Source organism: Lagopus leucura, unplaced genomic scaffold (genome assembly GCF_019238085.1).
Source record: "Lagopus leucura isolate 7727_CA_CO unplaced genomic scaffold, USGS_WTPT01 Super-Scaffold_100002, whole genome shotgun sequence".
In the NCBI taxonomy this organism is placed as follows: domain Eukaryota; kingdom Metazoa; phylum Chordata; class Aves; order Galliformes; family Phasianidae; genus Lagopus; species Lagopus leucura.
The window spans coordinates 46,102,423-46,122,485 of record NW_024962263.1 but is presented as its reverse complement, the minus strand read 5'-3'; the positions used below and the strand labels follow the sequence as shown (position 1 = coordinate 46,122,485).

The following is a 20,063-nucleotide window of genomic DNA, read 5'->3' as shown; positions in this document are numbered from 1 at the left end:
AAAAAGAGCAGATCACTGAATTCCCACAACCACTTCTTGACTGTAGGATTGCTGTGTAGCCAGTGGGATGGACATTGCTGGTTCACAGCATCCCCAGTACCTTGCATGTCTAAATTCAAAGAGCAGTAACTGTGCCTTTAGCAACAGGTCATATTCCTTCACTGTACTAACAGCGTGAAGTCGATGGAGCAGATAGACCCGTAACAGGCAGTGCTGGAATCTGGTAGGGTAATTGGGAACAGCTGATAGGCTTCCAGATGTTATCTCAGTTATTTCTTTCTGAGCTATATGTGAAATACTTCTTGAGGATTCAAATATGGAAGAGGTTACCCTTCACATAATCTGTTTTTCAGTCTTCCTCAAGATGTTCTGAAGGGAAAATGAAACTGTCCTTTCTGCTAAATGGAAGCTTGCTTTGGACTGTGACCCATGCTAGCTTACTGCTCCAACAACAAAAAATAAAAATAGAGGATTGATTCTTCATGTTTGGAAATGAATATTCCAGCCCCCCTATTGCTGTGCTCTTAGGCTGAAACAGATGCACTTCTGTGTTACGTAGAATGCTTTTTAAAGGGATAACTTATTAAAATGCTGGGTCAGATGGACTAATGACTGTGTATTTTTATTCCTTCAAGATCTGGCTAGTGAGGAGAAGAAGAGGCTAGAAGAAAAGCAAAGGACCGCCCGCAAAAATCGTTCAAAGTCAGAGGAAGACTGGAAGACGAGGTCAGTGTGCCTGCATGCTATGGGTGTTTTGGTATGAAAGTGTTGAACATTCAGGTTAACTGCCAGCCCATGCTGGTGGTGTGTGGTGTCAGCATGAAGCTGATATCTCAGCATTGGTGATGCTGCTGTGATATATACAGTCTGGGTCTGTGCAGGCTGCAGCACCCAGAGTCAGATGTGGTCTTGGTTCCTTCCCCCTCAGTGCTTGTGCACCCGTGTTCATACGCTAAGCATTGAAGTGTGTTGCCTTTTCTAAGTGTGAAAAAGATGCTGCTGCTGATGGCTGTTTGTAAGGACAGTTGTTAGTGGCGACTAATGTGTAATGCCTTAAATATGTATGCTTGGCCAAAGCGAGGAATGAACAATTCCTTCAGTGAACTTGATGGCATATTGCCCCCAACTTCTCAGATCAGTTGCTGGGTGCTGGCAACACTGTACTCCTGCAGCATGCAGGTTTTTTGCTTTTGTTTTGTTTTTTTTTTTTTTGAAGATGGTGAAATGGCTCCATCAGCTCATTCTCCATGTCATTTCTTCCTTTCCAAAAGTGTTACTACCTATAAAAGTTAGAGGAATTAAGGGAAAAGTTAGCATACAAGGCAGCTGCCAGTTGTTTTTCTTAAAAGGGAAGTCTACTGGGAGCTGTCAGGCACAGCTGGCTCAATAGAAGTTGTAAAAGCACAATCAAATGAATCTTGTTTGACCAGGCAAAGCCTATTCAAATTTATAACAAAAGATCGGTGGCCTCTTCACAGGAGGGAAGAAAAAAAAAAAAAAAAAAAAAAAGTAGGACTAAATTCTCTACAAGTAAGCAAACTTCATCTCTTCCCTACTTACTAATTGCTAATGGACCCAAACATCATGGATTAAATGTCTTCAAAATGTCTGTTTGTAACTATAAATTACATCTTTCTTTTTTTTGCAAATGAAGTCACTCATCATGCCAGAGTCCCAGGTTTGGTCATGTCTGACTGTTTTTCCTCTGCCTGCTTTCCTGCAGTGTTTGGGTTTGTTTGTCCTGAAACTGGTGCAAAATAACATTTTTTGTAATGCTTCTGAGTAGATGTGTTACATGAAGAACAGCCTCGCACCTCCCTCTTCCTTCCCTGAATTCAGGGGCTCTGTGTGCTTTGGTTCTGGCTTTCACCAAGTGGTAGGGATAACTACACTGTTCCTCCAGCTATCTGAAGCTCAAAGCTTGATATGAGAACTAACGGAATTTCTAGAGCACAGTGCAAAGCAATGGTTCTCAGGATCTGTAGTCAGCGCAGAACCATTCACAAGGTTCTCCAGTTGCTGTAGAGCCAGCACTGTGCAAGTTGTCAGTGCATGGACTTCAGATTCCTGGTATCGTTTAAGAACTCCTTATTTTCCTGCGTGTCTCCAAAGCTTTGGCAGAACCTTTCTTGAGTCTGATCGTTTTAGTAGGAATGCCAAGTGTGACTGCTTTCAAAAGATGAACATAAATTATGTAGGAAAAGCTTCTTTTCACTTAAATGTAGAGATGAGCCTGGGGAAAAAAGCTATTTTGTTCGGAGGCAACTCTTCTGCTGCTCCCTGAGGATCAGCCTGCAGGTCTTAACCTGAAGTGTGATGGAAACTGATGTAAACAGCTGCATTTCCCACTGGAGGACACTGTCCTGATCCATTCCAGTGCTGAAGGCAGAGCAGTGGGATCCTGGGCGTTACAGGGTGAGGTCATTCCTTGTAGCCCTGATCCTCAGCAAGCTTACACTCTGGAATAAGCTGCTGCTCCATGTGAGCTGGGAAGCATACTGGGCCTGCACACGCACCAGTTACTTCAGAGCAACTAACGTGCACGTCCCAAGCAAAGCTTACATGGTAGTAAACCATGTGTGGCACAAGGGGTGAGGGACTTTCACTGGCTTCTGTTAGTTTAATCAGAGCAGAAGTGCCATTCAGGTGTCTGTCTGTTCAATTTGTACCACTGTGATGGTTACATGAGGAATTATTTCCGATGTGCATCTCAAATCTTTTGGATCTAGCCAGAGCCTCCTACTGGCCACCGTGCTCTTTCAGTAGGTTGTAATCACAGGATCATTGAGGTTGGAAAAGACTGCTGAGATCACCTAGTCCAACCATCAGCCCATCTGCACTGTGCCCACTAACTTGTGTCCCAGTGCCATATCCATATGGTTCTTGAACCGCCTCCAGGGACAGTGATTCTACCACCTCTGTGGGCAGCCTATGCCACTGCATCACCACTTTCTGAAAAGAAATTTCTCCTAATATCCAACCTGAATCTCCCTCTAAGGAACTTGAGGCCAATCCCTCTTGTCCTATTGCTGTTACCTGGGAGAAGAGGCCAACCCCCATTTCACCACAACCTCCTTTCGGGCAGTTGTAGAGAGCATTAAGGTCTCCCGTGAGCCTCTTCTTCTCCAGTCTGAACCATCCCACTTCACTTAAGACTGGCGCTCCAGACCCTTTATAGCTTCATTGCCCTTATTTGATCCTAATGTATTTTCATTTCTGCTCTGAAAAGCAGAAAACCTAGAAAGATAGAGCGAGTTTAAAAAAAATGCACATGCATGATTTACATCAGTGTGTGTTTGCTGTAGTGAGGCATACATGCAAGCACTGGCCTTTGTGGCCACTGAAGTGCAGAAAGGAAGCACTGGAGCATATATTAACCACAAGAGCTGCTTGCAAGCTGCCTGGTGCTGCCAACACAGCATGGCAAAACACAGTAAAAACTTAAACTACTGCTTGTCCTCTGGGGTCTGCTGTTGCGAGGTAAAAGATTGAGCCAGACCCAAACAGCAAGCTGCGCTCAGTTATGCTGCATGATGTAACTGCCAGAAATAGGCATGGGTGAGGAGGAAGGAGGACAACCTTCTGTGCCACGGTGCTTTGACGGCTGTCCTCCCCACTGGGGGTACTGCTAGCAGTCCGGCCTTGTGAGGTGGCACCCTACTTTGTTGACTGTGCTATGTAAGTGCACGGCTTTCCTATGAGGAAGGAGAAGAGGGGAAGAAACCAGCATGTGCAAGAGTTCAGTGTGTCAATGAGCAGCCAGCGTAGAAGCTGGCACATAACTTGGTGCAGCTGGATCAGCCCTTTGGGCATTCATGTTGGCCCCTCAGCGCTAACAGTGGATACAACACCATCATGCTTTAGTAAGCCACAACTTTTCCTGCAGCCTGGGGGTGATGTTTCACTGAGGGTAGTGAACACACTTGTTCTCAGTTGGCATGTTGCAAAACAAGGCTTTGAGACGCTGGGGGAAGTCTAGATCCTGGGGAAATGGTGTTTTTCTGTTTTCATGACTGCAGTGCTCGTGGTGTTCACATGTCATGAAGACACTTATTATTTATGCATGCCAAAATGCTGGTTCACAACTGCTTTGAAGTGTAACTGTAGCTATGCTTTCTATGTGAGAGTCTTGACTGCTCCAAGTGGACAAAATGTTGGTATCAGTAATGTCACCTGGGAGCCATTGGAGTGCTGTTGGAATGGGGAAATCTGGCTGGCAAACAACACGTATTTAAGATTTTAAACTAAGAGGAGTCCTGCATTCATGGTAATTACTTTGAACAACAACAGCTGAAGACGCAGCAAAGCAGTTCTGAACTACAGCAATGTATGGATAGCTTTGGTAACATGCTGAATGTTTCCTTACAGATGGTTCCATCAAGGCCCCAATCCCCACACCGGCACACAGGACTGGCTCTATTCTGGCAACTACTGGGACAGAAACTACTTTAATTTGCCTGATATTTATTAAAATGCAATAAGAAGCCTGTGGCTGATACAAATAAGTCTTAATCTGTTTTAATGTTTTCCCTCATTTTACTTACCTCCTGAAAGAACTAACATGTTATCCAACAGAATATTACGCATCTCCGCAGTAAATCTGGCGGTACGTGACTGCAGTCCTTTAGGTAGGGGATGAACTGTTTTGGCTGGCAGTGGGTCCTACGTGGACAAAGTCAGCAAGTCACCATGATGTACAGCTGCCTGGTTTGCTGAATACACCTATATTAGGTCGTGGTGTATGAGGAACGGAACACCTTGGCTGTTCTGTGGATACCTTCTTTCGTAGATAACATTGGCACAAGCAAAACTGGTTTTATTTATTATGACATGGGAATGTCTAAAAGCACACAAAGTCATTGCAATATTCTGTTCTTAAAGCAGAGAAGGGTGTGTCACTTTTGTACAGAGGCAATTTTTCATAAAGCAACTTTTCTTTTACTGAAGTAACTCCCTTCAATCCTGAGCTCTGGTCAGAGCTCCCAGAAGCACGCCCATCTCTGGAGCCTTCATGCAGTTGTTTAAGCTGGTGACGTTACTCAGAGGTATTTATTCAATATTTTGTGCAGTGTGTTTTGAATTTTGCTCTCCTTTTTTTGCTACAAGCCTTATGGTTTAAGGAATTAAGAGCCATTTAAACACCTATGGATTGGATTTCAACTGCACACTAGTAACAGGTTTGAAAAGAATCTGTTCAATGCACTATGAGTTCTGGTGCCCAGCACCACTGCAAACAGGCAAGAAGTGGATCAGTCTGGGACCCGGTGGGACTGTCTGCACAGTGCAGGCTGCCTGGAAGGAAGCCTTGTGCATCTCAGAGGTAGGAAGGCACTTCAGCGAGGCCTCCTGTGCACAGCTGCTTTACCCCTTTTCAGTGGGGTGCATTCAATCTTAGAGTGTAAGTTTACACTGAACTGTGTACAGAGCTTCTAGAGGGCGAGCTGTTCCTTGTACAATATTTTAACTGCTGTCTGGAGGTTAGTGTTAATTGAATAATTTAATTGCTACTAAATAAAGGCTTCAAAACTTCTTGCATCTAGTCTAAAGTGAATGGTGTTTGACAGTGGTGACCCCTTCTGAGCCGGCCTCCAAAGTTGCTGCAGTGATGCTGGATAGTGTGCTTCGGTGACCTCTCTTCCTCTCAGTAGGAGAAGTCTGGCGCCAGGAGCTGGGGCAAAGCATTCATTCTGAGCATGCAGTGAGCCCACTGCTCAAGCCTTGAACGTGGACTAGTGGAACAGCTACAAAGGCAGGGAGATGCTTTCTGTTTTTATTCTGTGTGCAACTAGAATTACCCAGGTAGGGCAGTGGTACTGGAGCCATCTGCACAGATGAGGAGAAATGCTTTTTTTTGGCTGCGCGTTGCCTGGTTCTTATGGTGAGGGCAAAAATTGGATACCTCATCGCTTCTGCACTCAGCTCTTCACTGTGGCCAGCATTTCAAGTCTTACCCTCAAAGTTGCCCAGCTGTTAAGTGATTTTGAGAGCTGTTGTGTCAGTTCTTCAGCATGCCATCCATAATGGAACATTCCACTCTAGGAAAAACAGAGCATTTAGTTCCTGCCTTCCCCAGAAGATTTAAGAAGAAAACCTCTACTCAACATCAGGTTCTCTTTTGAGGGATTTTTGTTTCCTAAGAATGGATTTTTCTTTTTTCTACTCATTAATACTCTGAGATTGGTGCCTGATGTAATGACAGTCTGTGCTGCACTAGTGTAACTTTCTGCAAGGACATTTATACCTGTGTGCTCAGCCTTGGCTTGTCAGCCTTTTTTTGCAGCCATACATCATCCAGAGGGATGATATAGCAGCAGTTATCATGGCTTTTTTCTCATCAGCTGGGCTGACAACCAGGACTGGGGCTCCAGTGAGCGTCCTAGCACCTGCATCTTGCTGTGCAAAAACACAGCTAATAGATTTACAGTCCTGGTTGTTATTTAACAGTAGAGCCCATGAAAAGGAAAGGTGCAGCATTTTCCCTTTTTTTTTCTTCTTGCATTGCATAAATTGAAGCAGGTGCTTATGGCAGATTTTTGAGCTCATTTCAAATATGTAAGTTAGACAAGAAAGGGCCAAACATTAGAAAATAGTGGTGGTTGTCCTGCTCCACTTGATGCCACGTCTACAACAATAAAAAGCCAAGAAGGTTAATAGCAGAAACAGTGAATTCCATATAGAGACTGCAAGTCTTTCTATCTAAATCAAGCATAGCTGCACTTGGTAGAAGGAAGCATGTTAGAGAAGAGATCGGGGATAGCAAGGCAGTTTTGTACACGGCTGCCATAGCTACAGCCTAGAAAAGCAAAGTTACTTACGGTCAAGAGGTTCTGCTGAGCAAGCATTTGAGAACTCACCTATTTGACTTGTATTTTTGAAGTTGTGTCTCTCAAACTTCCCCCAAAGCATTTGTTAACAAGCCAGTATTTTTCATTTACAGTCTGCCTAAGCTCAATTTTCCCCTACACCATTCTTTACTGATACCTCACAGCTGTGCTGGGACAAGACCAGGAGACCTGGGACTGGGGACCTCCACCATGGAGTGTTTCTCCAGCTGGGCAAGGGCTGAGCTGGGCACATTAACATAGAGAAGGGCTGCTTGTGAGGGCCCCACCAGGAAACGTGAGCACCAGTTTTCTTCATGGCTGCAAACCAATTGGCCTCTTTGGTCCAGCTGCAGAAACTCACCAGACTCACCAAGACAGCACAGGCAACCACCACCATTTGTTTTTTAAGTGGTAAACCTCACATTAGTGATAGAACAGGATATCATTCAAGAAAGTAATCAAAACCTGTTGCACCTTTAGCAATAGTGCAGATGCATCACATCTCAGTACCCAGTATCTGTTTCAGAAATATGCCAGAAATACGCCTTGTTTTGAGCAGAACTATTAGGAATCAAGGGCCCCCTTCCCATCACTCTTATCTGTATTTACCCATGGGAATGCAGGATCTTGCCCAGAGCTAGTCCCATTTCTTGACAGATTGCAGAGAGCTCTAACACACATGCACTGGGGCCAAGCAGATGGCATTCATACAGCAGTTTCTTAGAAGCCATTGCTGCCATGTATTGCACCAATGAAGGTGCTTTTCCATTGCGTGAAGCTGAAGGGCTGGGAAGATGACAAGGACCCAGACTTTCTTACCTGAAGCAACAAGCTTGCTCAGCTGCTTCCATCGGTGCTATGCCTTCCATCTGCTCAGGCTGGAACACTGCATCATTAGCGATCAGCCATGAGACCTGGCCCGCGTTTAATGACAGCTTTACAGAAGAAAGAGCTTGTCCACTAAAGGAAAGGATTATTTTATCTGGAAACTGCTGTGTGTAGGAAGGAACCTCTGCATCCATTATCAGTTTATCAATGGTTGAAATAACCTTAGCTGCACTACAGGAAGGCACAGCCTGCAACTCTTCTTTAGAAGGTGGTGGTGGTGGAAGAGATGAGAGTCCTTCCTGTAGGTGGACTGAGGAAACCTGATTTGTATCAGTTGTTAAAACAAGGACCTGGGTGTTGGAGGGTCCTAGTTCTCCACTCATGGAAGACCAAGGCTGCACTCCTAGTTGTGACCTAGAAGCCTCAGCTGCCGAGGCAGCAGAAACATCTTCCTGAAGAGTCTGCACAGTGGTTGCCACATCCCTCACAAGACAAACAGAACCACTATCTTCCACCTGGGCAGGGAGCTGGGCAGGTTCAGAAGGCACATACTCAACTTCAGATCCTTCAGGGGATAAAGCTCTGTCAGGTCCAGTGGGGTGCATGCTTTCTGGAACAGAACTGGTTGGTGATGGGCACAGAGTTACTCTGGAGCTACGTGAAGTGAGGTCTTCAAGATGATCATCTTCCTCTCTGTCAGTACACGATTCCTTTCTCTGGGACTCAGTAAAAAGCAAAGCCTCATTATGATTTGATGTCTTCTCTTCCAGTTCCCCATTCCAAGTTTCTGCGAAGTAATTAATTAATTAAATAAATAAATAAAAAATAAAAGGCAGAAAACAAACACCTAATGGCAATGTATTAGCACGTTTCCATTGAAGTGAAGATTGATTTCAGCCTAGTCAATCAGATGTTCTACAGCACATTTATGAAGCTTCCCGAGAGGAAGTTTGTTGCTTCCCATTAGGAAGGCAAAAGAAAACTCAGAAGGCACTGGTACCACTTCAAAATCATGGGCTCCTTAACTGTATTCCTAACCTCGCAGCGGTGGCTATGTTCTCACACACTGCACAGAGCTTATGTGCCTCTTTCACAGGTCTAGGTACAGTTGAGATGCAGCCCACATAAGTGAAAACTACTTGCAACCACTTATGTTGGAACATCATCTGAAAATACTCTAGGAGAACAGACAACAATTATCTTACCCTGCTTAAGATCAAATTTTTCCACCACTTCTGTTAAAACCAAATCTGGATTCTCTGAAAACAGAAGCACAAATTAAGCTGGAGTTAGATATGCACTCGGAGAGCTTATGCTATTCAGGTAAGGATTGGTACGAACAAACCTTTTTGGAAGTCAATGAACTCTTGGAAATAAGAAGCTAAAAACCCAGCAATGTCTTCTGGTTTCTGTTTAATGACAGCTCTGCTCACACCCTCAAGCAAAGTCTTGAGGCAGCTCAGAACATTGTCTGGAGGCTCCATTGTCACACTCTGAGGCCGGCTCACAGCTTCTCATCTGCAGCAAGAAAATGCCTGAGCTGAGCACCTGCACATCCCTGTGGGATTCCAGCAGCACCATGGCAGTGGCCTAGGCCACCACAAACCTTTCTCCAATACTCCCCAATGCCACTTTCCCTTAAAGAGCCCAATCATTGACACCCCCCATGCTGGCTTTTCACGTAGCAGGAAGTCTGAATGGCCAGCAAGCTAGAAAACCGTAATGGTAATTCAAAAAACATCCTATTTCCAAAACAGACAAAAAAACACCAACACCACCAGAACAACCTCTTCTTCCTCCCCCATGACATGACAAAAGACAATTACCTTAAAGCAAGGGTTTTCAGGGCACACCTGCCATCCCCACGCCACCCTGGTACCTGCTCCCACTGCAGCCTCTCCTGCCCAGGGCTGAGCAGAGTGTGATGTCACAGTTCTCATGCATCATACCCATTGACATCCTTCTTCCAAAAACTGTCAGAACTCTGGGTCTGTGAAACTGCACAATAAAAGCTTTGGAGATGTTTAGATACAGATATTATAAAAACAGGGAAAAGTATGATTAGAGCTCACCAAGCAGAAGCAAAATCCAGCCTAAATACTTATGAAAGCTTCAGACACTAACAAACACATCTGTTTGAAATGGAAGAGCACAGCATAGGAACTCACAGGAAAAAAAAAAAAAAACTGACTGGGAACCCATTCACTGTACTGGAACTTGAATGCCATTTTTGGAAGCCATCTTAAGAACAGTACCAGCTGCTCTACTAAAACACACTGGCCTTGGGCCCAATACTGGGAAGCCTGTCAGCCTAACTGGAGACAGTCACCTCATCCCACCAGCCTTTGACCCAGATGCAGAAGTGACAGTTTCTAGACAATGTTAAAGTCTTACGTGAGCTAGAGACTAATTGATAGAAGTTCAGTGATTTAAGGTCCCAGACAAGCTTTCTGCTTCTGAGAAGAAAAATCAGTTTGTTATTAGCTCTTCATTAAGTACAATTTACAGAAGATACATCACACTGGTTAGAAGTTATTTTTTCCCCCAATATGTTACACATTGATCTGAATGAAACAGGGATGGGTGTTACGCAAATGTTTCTTGCTCAACTGAGTCTAGCAATCTCCCTTTCTTCCTCTGCACCACTGGAACTTTGTCTTGGAAGAAGTCACATCAAAAGACAAGACAATATTTTGGAAAAAGTGGCAATCAAAAAGTTTGGGGTAATAAGAAAACTGAATGTGAACAGAATTGTCTGTGGCTAAAACACTGGTTAAAATACAGGGACTAAGTAGGTCGTGAAAATCTTGGGTGATAAGGCAAAGATTCTGAGCAGGAGCATGAAGCAACACCGCCTACTCTGGTGACCTGCACTGGGTCCCAGTTGGGGCACCCAAACTTGTTAAGAAAAATAAAAATGCAGTGAAATAGGAGCAGCTCAGTATTTAACTCCAAAGAGCCTGAAGTGGAACTCGTATCCTTGTATAATCCCACCTTATATCAAAAGACTTGCAGAAGGCTGGTTTTTGAAGCCTTTTCTACTCACCTCAAAACATCAGGATGAAAGACAATGTTGTATAAACATCTACAAAAACTCTCATTAGCAGAGTTTTGTTTGACAGCTCTGTCAGGATGACAAAGTAGAGGCAGTGTACCTGTACTGCTTACTCCCAAAGCTCAGTGTAGTCTACCACTTACATTACAGACTGCCTCTAGAACCTCTGCTGATCCAATGACGAGCATGCTCATGCATATTCAGATGCCAGTGGCTGCCCAATCCCCTTCAAAGACAGCTAAAAATATAACTTCATAATATTAGCTTTAATCTTCTGTTTTTGCGACTGCACAGTTCTTCATGCAATGATTGCTACCACTGTTAATATGAGTATTTAATAATGGCTGGAAAAGGAATTCAAATTTTGTATGTGACGCTCTGCTTTTACTCCACTGAAAAGTTCTAACATCACCCTTGTAAAACCCCATACAGCTCTACATGACTGTAATACTTACTGTTCAACTTTCAGATAGCTACAATGCAGTTTGGAAGCAAGAACATCATCAGTTGTTGGGAAAACAACCAGACTGCTGTAAACTGAAAAGCAATTCAGTACCACATTTGGGGAGTTTTATTTCAGAATAAAGCACAGCTTTATAGGAATAGGAAACAATCAGAGACAGGAGAAATTAAAGGGTTTGCTTTAGAGTAACTTAGAAGCATTTTTCCAAAGTGTAGGGATACAACAAACACAACTGTGTTGGGTTCTCTTGGAAGTATGTTAAACCTCATTCGTTCTGTGGTTGGTCTCAACATGACACATGTAACTCACTTTCTAAACCAGGGGACTGATACTATACTGGAAGAGCAGAAGCTGAGGTAATTACTGACTAGAAAGCTTTCTTACAGTCACTTGACATCCCAGAAGTTTTTCCAGTGCTCAACACCACCTTGTTGAGGAAGCCACCAGTTTGAAAGACAAATTCAAGGAGCCAGGGAACAAAACGCATGTCCACGTTTCTTTTAATTTTACTCAGAAATATAAAAGTGCAAGTTCTGTAAATTAACAACATTTACAGTACGTCACAATAAATATGCCACTCTGTGACATCTATAAATTCTAGTTATTTATTTGAAATGAATCATATTGAGATAAAAACTGCATCAACATCAACAAAAAATACCTGACTCAGTAAAGATATTCTTAACATGTTAACTAGCAAGATGCATATTCTGTTATTGCTATTAGACCATGCCTCCGAGTTCCAAAGTATAAAAACATACCGGTTTGCACAAAATACAGTTGAAATTTTTCTCATCACAGGCACAATCTAACATAAAAAACAAATGTGACATTTATAAAGCAGGAGATTCTCCTACGGAGGGAGAAAAAAATTACAGAAACCAATGGTTCCATCTCAGTGATGATTTGCTAAATCCACAGAAAAGCTGCAACTTGCACAGAGTTAAACCTTTACAGGAATATATAGTGTCTTTTTGGACTGCCTCTTGGCCCAGTGAGCAGAACAGGCCTTGTAATCAAGTTTACTACAATTTGCTAGCTACCTCCAACATTTGTAGACCCCAGACATCCCAACACCAATCACATGCAGGTGCTTTGTGTCCTGAATAGCCTAGGCTCATGGTATACTTAAGCAGTGTGTTTGAAAGGAATTTTGCCATTAAATGCAATGTTTCTATCTATTTATCCAGAGTGGACTGTGTCCCTGACACAAAATATTAAAAGGTAGGACAAAATAAAATTTCAAGTATACTGGAGACCTTCCTTGAAAATTATAATTTGGATTCTAAGAATTTACTACTTATATACAGACACAATATATTGTTCTCTATTCAATACTTATTTGGATTGACCAGTTCAAAAAAGGTTGAACACTCCTCTGTGATTCAATATTACTGATTAAGTGGAATAGAAAAGCTGACAGCATCCTATCTGCAACACACCTACAGTTTAGAAAAATAAAGTCTCTCTTCTCCTTCAGGAACTGCAATAGAAGAGTGTAACTGCTCCAGAAGTGCAACCAATTTCCTTTGGCCTACCAAATCCAGTATTACTTTTCTCCTCCATGTCAGTCTTGCTTTAGATGCAACCTCAAAAGCAAATCAATGGAGGTTCTATGTGGGGCAAGGTATGAAACCTTGGCAACACAGCAACATCTTCTGCAACAAGTTAGAAAAAGAAGCAAAACGTTTAAGCTAAGGAACTGTTTAAGGCAACCTGACCAAAGTAAAGATAAGGCTTTTCAAAAATTATTTTTGAAGATATCCAGTTTTCTTGGCTTTGCAAAGTAACATAATTCAATTAACTTCCTGGTCAGATTTCCACTGATAAAAGTTTCTTTAAAAAAAAAAAAAATAAATAACATACCTTCGTTACCTTCTAGGTAATGATACTAACTGAATATGCAACATAGGGAGATGCTACAGACAAAATGTTTTTGGTTTTTTTTGTTTTGCTTTTTAAAAATCTACAAACAAGGATACAGATGGCCAGTACTAAAAACAATATACATATATGGGATCATGATGTAAGTTTCAAGCTCTCAGAGTGTCTTCAGTAAGTCAACTTCAAATGTCAACGCCACAAATTTGGAATATCATGTAGAGACTTAAGATAGCACAGCATTGGTAAAACTACAAAAATAGGGTTGGAGGTGGGTGGTGGGTGTACTGTTTTGTCTGATTTAATAGCTGTAAAGTCACTGCCATAAAGGTTTAGCAGCTTCAATGGAAAACACGTAGAATTACTGTAGGTGGCCTACTTATCTGAATGCACTGGTCAGAATTTTAAGAGCAAAATGAAAATCGCCCTCACTGTGATTACATGCAAAGCAAAGTGTTTGGCTGGAATGTACCAGAAGCCAAGATCTTAAGTGCTGATAGAATTTGTATCAGAAGTATGAGCCGTGCTGAGAAGGAAGCAACAAATAATGGAAAGGGAATGGGAGGTTTTAAATTGGCAAATTATTCATATGAATTCACTGAAATAAAACTCTAAAATTCAGCAAGATCTGCTCTTTGTGGCTGAACGGTTTTCCTTCTTTTGTGTTTTGGCTAATGCTTCAAGAAAATAAGTGTTCTGCCCATTCCCTTCTTCAACATTTGTACCAATTACTTCTATCGTATTCTAATCAAAACAGAAACACCCCCCCCTTTAGCATATTTTAGATTTAGATCTGCTTTAAAACTTTAAAAATAAAAAAAGATCCCATCTGCCAACATTGAAGTAAGCTGTGTGCTTATTTAGGCTCCCCTGATGAGTCACTGAATAACTGTGTTCCCCTCGGTTTAAACAAACTAAAAAGCGAAGAGTTAAAATACGCAAGGTCACTTAACCTTCTGCTTGGTTGATTTACTTTCAGTTGAAATTGTAGTATTTTACTAAGCCATACCAACTCCTAACCACATGATGAAAGTGTCTCTGGCACAAGTGGTTTCCAGAAGAAAAGCTGGTCTTCCCAACAGCTTTTTTTCTTCTGCTTCATCCTAAAGTGCAGAAACTGTGGGAACGGACAACACAACTTCCTGTTTGTCACTGTGGAACAACTTCCCTTAGAGAAGCTAAGGCTGCATGGATGCGGACATGCAATCTGTTCTCAAAGTCATAGCCTGTAAATTCCTCCTGAAATTAAAAAAAAAAAGCATGCAAATATTAGATTCCTTCATTTTAGGATATGAAAATAATTTCACTAATAATGATTAAGAAGTCAAGCTACAAAACAGACTGGAGAGATGAAGTGGAGATTCCATATTGCTATTCATATCTCTGGCTTACAGAAGTTCTAAGTTGGCAAAAAGAGCAGAAAGCTTCAATTTTCAGTGTGTTGTTTGGATCCTATTCAGTTTAACAGTACCTGGAAAATTATGCAAGCCTTATAGCTCAAGAAAGATCCCAAAGTCAGGGACCAGAGGAACATGTATGAAGGAGAGAGCTGCAGTTTCCAAACGTTTACTGCTGAATCTTAGCCAAAAATATGGCAAAGTCATAACAGTCCAGCAGAGGTCACTACTGTGAGCTCTAATGACCTATAAATACGTATCTACAAAACACAAATGCACTTCATATACATAAATATGTACCTACAAAGTTAGCATTGTAGATTAAAGGTGATGGACAATGACAAAACAAACAAACCAACAAATCAAATCACCACAACTTCTCAGATACCCTCCTCTGAGAACAGTAAGTGCAAAGTGTCTTAGTTTTTACCTTGGCTTGGAGAAGTAAGGTTTTGCCTCTTGGCACGGTCTGCAAAAGGAAAAGACACTGCATTAGAATTGCATTGCAAATGTTGCAGTATGTATCTCAAGCATACAGCCTAGTCAGACTAGAATAGCATCTCTACCTTGAAAACAAGGCATTATTTCTTATTGTAGAGTACTTCTTTAATTTAAAGTATTACAAGTAAATAAAAAACAAATAACATCTACAAAACAGTTTTTATTATTGACATAGCCATACTAAAATCTCACATAATATGGTTCTAACCGGGTTAATTTAACAAAGATGAATCAGATTGTATGACAGATCCAATATATAATTATGAGTCATTTCAAAGTAACATACATTTAACAGAAGTGTGCTTTCTATATGCATAGTCTTCAATACACTTATCCTCTCTAGTAATTGTAATTTGTAAAATTCTATTCCCATCTTTTTCACAGTCATTACAGAGCTCTCAAATATGAACTGCACGATATCTCAAGCTAGTGAGTGCAATCTTCTAAAAACAGCACCACGTACCTCTAATTCTAGCTCCTTTTCCCCACCCAACCCCATCTCATGTAACACAAGCAGTATTTATTCCCTCACCAAGTGCCACAAGAAGTGGCTTCCTTCACACACTAAGTGCTATCTACCACAGCTTCTCAGCAGCAGCTACAAGCCAAGGCTTATTCAGCCCTGAAACACACAATGTGAAGCCTGTTAACTGTGTGCAAATGCTATATATAAAGCAAGAAGGAAAGATAAAATGCTCCTAATTCTCAGAACCTTCAGATAACCTCACTACCTGTCACCCTTCTACTGAGCAGCAGTTACAACAAGTGTAAACTTGTTGGTGAGAAGGAATAAATAATAAATCAAAATACAGTGCTTTGCTCATCAAAATCATATAATACAATGGCCTGGGTTGAAAAGGACTACAATGATCACCCAGTTTCAACCCCCTGCTATGTGCAGGGTCGCCAACCAGCAGACCAGGCTGCCCAGAGCCACATCCAGCCTGGCCTTGAATGCCTCCAGGGATGGGGCACCAACAGCCTCCTTGGGCAACCTGTTCCAGTGCATCAAATTCTTGCTTCAGTGCTGACTGTCCATAAACATCACAGCTACAGAAAGACAGAAGGTTTGCACACGTTTATCTTACTGCTACAGAATCAGGAATGTAGCAACTCCTCTGAAGAATCCCAGAGTCTAATAATTCATGTACAAATAAAACCCAGTAACAACTAAGTATTGCATTACAGTGTTACCAACAGATATATTAAGCTTCTCACCCATCAACTTTGTTTCGTTGCTTGTACAGTGCTGTGCTGATTCTGCACCACATTTATTTTATATATATATATTTTTTACAGAGTTTAAAAATAGGTGATACTATTACCTCTGGATTGTCTAATAGAAGACAGCCAAGCTCATAGCAAGCATATGGCTGGATGTACAAGTTGTTTTGACGGCACAGCTCATCTTTAGCAGCCTGCTGAAAGTACTATAATAGGAAAAGAAAAAAAAAAGACTGAAATAACATCTTAAAATAGAAGATCACTTAAAAATCCAAAAGTACCTTTCAATTTCAAGCATTTGAAATTAGCCAAAGTAACATGTGAATATGTTAACATTTCCAATGGTGCAGATTCTTTAAGCAAGGACGGGGAGGTTTTTGCTAACACTAATGAATCAAGGCAGAATTACTAGTTTGCATTTTTTTTTTACAAGCAATAAGTGGACCATGTCAAGGTTTTTTTCAACATTATATTTGAAACTACTAAGACTGACAAGGAACTTTAACTTTGGAGATAAAGTACACGGATTATTTCAACTACTTCTGAGGGCGGGTTGGTAGGGAGATGTAGTAGCAACAACAGCTCTCTAGCTCCTTATGTAAATTGTATTCAGACCTGGGGAGGGAAGGAAAAAAAAGAGGTTCCGCCTACAGTGGCAGAGTTATTATTTTGCATTTGCTAATCTCTCGTCACCTCTTAGTGTCTAATAGCTCAAAAGCCCTAGAGCAGAAGCAGTACATCCATGCCTTCAAAAGGTCAACAAGTTTTGTGTTTGTTTTTAGTTGATTTTCTTTTTTTGTAAAGAGCAAACCCAGCAGTACAAGAACTTTTCCAATCTTCACCCCAGTTCCCACTTAACTCTTGCTCCTCAGAACACATTAACTGCCATGCTTGCTCAACATTGGGCAATTGCTTTTACAATAGAATGGCCTAAATTCAGAAAAGAACCCAACATATTCTGTTTGAATTCATATAACAGACTGATCAATAGATTGAAAATTAGCAGTTTGCTTAACAAACTTCCTCAACAGTATTTACTGATTAATAAAATCATAGTTCATAAAATACAACTGATGGTATAATTAACAATTTACCTGAACAGCATCTTCAGAATTTCCCAGGCATTTGTGTATGGCACCGAGAAGCAAATTCCTCAAACCAACAGCTGATGAATCATCAACATCCTGACAAGCTTAATGAAAACATTCCAATAAACAAACAAGATGGATTGAAATCTCTCCTCAGATAAGAATTGCAATCTACAGTGATTTTTTACTCTAATGACCAAATTCGAGCAGAAACTGTGAGATGCCAGTAACAATCAACGTCAAAGTGATTTAGTTTCCTTTAAACACAACCCATTTTGTGTCAATCTCATCAAGCAATCTGTCACTAATGTAATAATTCCTGTCAGGAATGAATCGGCCCTCTGAAGTCACAAGCAGTTGGTGCATTCCTCTCACATGAAGAGAACACATTTCTCCGTTTGTCCTTGAATGATCAGCTAGAAAGTTAAAGTTAAGAAACAATTCATTCCTCCTGGTGCTACTGGCAACTGGGTTGTCCCAGGCATTGAAAGAAAAAGCGTGCAGTCCATGGTTCAAGGAAAACAGGGCAAAATATCCAAACATTTCAGATACACTTTATCTGTTCCAAACCAAAGGCAAGTGACTGACACAGGAATCCACACTAGACGTACAACTCCAGATGAGAGAATTCTGGCATCATAATTCCCAGTGCTGATGAGTAGCTACGGCTAATTGTTGGGCCAGACTGTGACTCAGCTGCACAGCGCTGTATTCACTGATGCACATAACCATCACTAAATGAATCAGGCTCCATTTTAATCAGGCTTATTAGCACCAATTCAGAACAGCTGTTACATCAAGGCTAGTTCCACAAGGAACCATTTGCACCTGCCTGCACCATTGCTTCTAGAGACCCCAGTAACAGGGGTGCCTACAGGTATTTTCAACCCCTCAAAAGGAGCTCTGGGAGTCTGGGAACAGTAGAGCTCCTTTAACTTCACGTTCTGCCTCATGTAATAAACTCTGCTTGATTTAAACCAGTTCCGCAGTCACCAAATAAACCACCTATGAATAACTAAGGATTGGCTACACTAAGTATTTGGACACAAAGGTAGCACTGTTGAGTCTCATTTTTATTACAAGTCTCAAGTTACCTGGTATTTTACTTACAAAGATACACGTGGATACAGCTTAATCCCTACAAACCAGAGCTCCTAGCCCCAAGGAAAAGCCCTCAGAAAAGTAAACATTGACCAAGAAGAGAGGAAACAAATTAAAAAAAAACTCCATCATCCCCTCATTCCTGAGATACAAATGATGTATAGCAACATTTTCGCTGAGCAAAAAGCCTACCACCAAGGACTGCTGATGCAGACCCATCTGTCAGCGTCAAGCCTTACAAGAAGCTTATCTCTGAATTTTAATCCATATTGCTATGTCACATTAAAATGTGCACCACCAGCTGGGAGCTTATAAGAAAGATCTATATTGCTTTTCAGTATGCAGGACAGAAGTGTCTACTGTTTGCAACCTTTAAAATGGACTGTTCTACTGGAAAACTACAGAAAAAAAAAATACTAGAGCTTATTTTTACATGATTAAATCTGATTTCATAAGCTTCACGATTATGTTTTGGGACTAGAAAATTAGGGATACTTCTGCAACTGTTACCACACAATTTAAATGATTGTAGCAAACGGCATACCTCACTTAAAATAAATAACTGTATCAAGAATCTGTATTATACCTTGGCTCATATGCTGTAGGTTCGAGAGGGAACAGTTTGGAAGGGCTTTCCATAAGTACAGTACTTCAATGGATGCCAGGACACAGAGCTCTTTGGTTGGCATTTGTTTTCTGAATCTATCTGCCTGCAAATTGGAAAGGAAGAAGAAAGAAAGATCTGTCATCTACCCTTCTACAAAGAACATGATACTCACAAACAGTTTATCAAATAGGAACTGCTGCATGAAAGCATTCAACAATTTCCTTAAAAATAATCTTTGGCAAGTTAAAGTTCAGACTAATAAAAAAGACTTTCTACTTAATTTAAGGGTTACACGTTGATAAAAAGCAAAGCTTCTTTATTTGCAGCCTAAATTTGTTCTCTTCTGTTTCACAATCCCAAATACATATTGACAGAATGCTGACGTTGCAACATCTGAAAATCCTAAATTGGGTGATACTCACAAGACAAATTTGGCTTTCCAAAAGAATCATGGTTTTGACATAAAAAGATTTAAAAAAAAAAAAAAAAAGAGTAGGAAAAACAAATCTAGAGAGAAAATCACAATTATAGAATGCTTTGGGTTGGGAAGAGACCTTTAAGATCATCAAGTTCCAACCCTCCTGATATAGGCAGGGATACGTACCTCTAGACCAGGTTGCTCAAAGCCCCATCCAGCCTGGCCTGAGACCTTTCTTTGTGTATCTGTATCTTTAATATTTATTTCAGCTGAAAAGCCAATTCACATTTTGTTTACCAAGTCTTTAAAATATATGACACTACTTTTGTTTCCTCCCCTGAATCCTTCCCATTAACGCAACAAAAGCAAAATAGGAGAAAATGGATACTTCATTCAAAAAACAAATAACGGTAAAGAATGAAACACAATTATCAAATTACTGTTCTGAAAAAAGTCAGCTTATGCTAAACCAAACCTTTTTCACTGAAAATTGCTCGATCTGATTATTTTTTCTTTTGAAAAGCTTCTGAACTTCCTTGAACACATTCTGAGCACCATTGACATCTCCAGTGGCTCCTTGACAAACTATGATACAGAAACAAAAATGTGTTAACTGCTGGGATTAAAAAAAACAGGGAAGGGAAGGGAAGGGAAGGGAAGGGAAGGGAAGGGAAGG

General features: G+C 41.1%; 3 protein-coding genes across 6 annotated transcripts in view; 1 reads left to right on the top strand and 2 right to left on the bottom strand.

Annotated features, from left to right (window-relative positions):
• Window positions 1-5,535, top strand: part of OSBPL1A (oxysterol binding protein like 1A) — a 71,926-nt gene extending 66,391 nt beyond the window's left edge. For all 4 annotated transcript variants that reach the window (XM_042869560.1, XM_042869559.1, XM_042869561.1 and 1 more), the window contains 2 exons: window positions 636-726; window positions 4,369-5,535. In XM_042869560.1, coding sequence (XP_042725494.1) covers window positions 636-726; window positions 4,369-4,471 — 194 coding nt within the window. In that variant the 3' untranslated portion in view covers window positions 4,472-5,535. The remainder of the gene's footprint in view (window positions 1-635; window positions 727-4,368) is intronic.
• CABYR (calcium binding tyrosine phosphorylation regulated) lies at window positions 4,468-9,683 on the bottom strand. The gene is made up of 4 exons (XM_042869564.1): window positions 8,998-9,683; window positions 8,858-8,911; window positions 7,644-8,439; window positions 4,468-6,035 (listed from the first exon to the last, which is right to left on the bottom strand). Exons 1-4 carry the CDS (start codon window positions 9,134-9,136, stop codon window positions 5,996-5,998), a joined length of 1,029 nt encoding a protein of 342 aa, XP_042725498.1. The 5' UTR covers window positions 9,137-9,683; the 3' UTR covers window positions 4,468-5,995.
• A 1,971-nt stretch (window positions 9,684-11,654) lies between these two features.
• The window catches only part of TTC39C (tetratricopeptide repeat domain 39C), a 32,778-nt gene continuing 24,369 nt past the window's right edge, over window positions 11,655-20,063 (bottom strand). Inside the window, exons 9-14 of the mRNA XM_042869563.1 lie at window positions 19,863-19,972; window positions 18,949-19,072; window positions 17,268-17,365; window positions 16,275-16,379; window positions 14,879-14,917; window positions 11,655-14,290 (exon numbers count right to left, since the gene is read on the bottom strand). Coding sequence (XP_042725497.1) covers window positions 14,201-14,290; window positions 14,879-14,917; window positions 16,275-16,379; window positions 17,268-17,365; window positions 18,949-19,072; window positions 19,863-19,972 — 566 coding nt within the window. The 3' untranslated portion in view covers window positions 11,655-14,200. The remainder of the gene's footprint in view (window positions 14,291-14,878; window positions 14,918-16,274; window positions 16,380-17,267; window positions 17,366-18,948; window positions 19,073-19,862; window positions 19,973-20,063) is intronic.

What these genes read in the sequence shown, in the direction of transcription:
- CABYR (XM_042869564.1), bottom strand. Translation starts at nt 9,136, where the DNA reads ATGGAGCCTCCAGACAATGTTCTGAGCTGCCTCAAGACTTTGCTTGAG. An exon ending in GTTCATTGACTTCCAAAAAG is followed by an intron (nt 8,912 to 8,997) that starts GTTTGTTCGTAC and finishes TTCTGTTTTCAG; the next exon opens with AGAATCCAGATTTGGTTTTA. An exon ending in AAAATTTGATCTTAAGCAGG is followed by an intron (nt 8,440 to 8,857) that starts GTAAGATAATTG and finishes ATTACTTCGCAG; the next exon opens with AAACTTGGAATGGGGAACTG.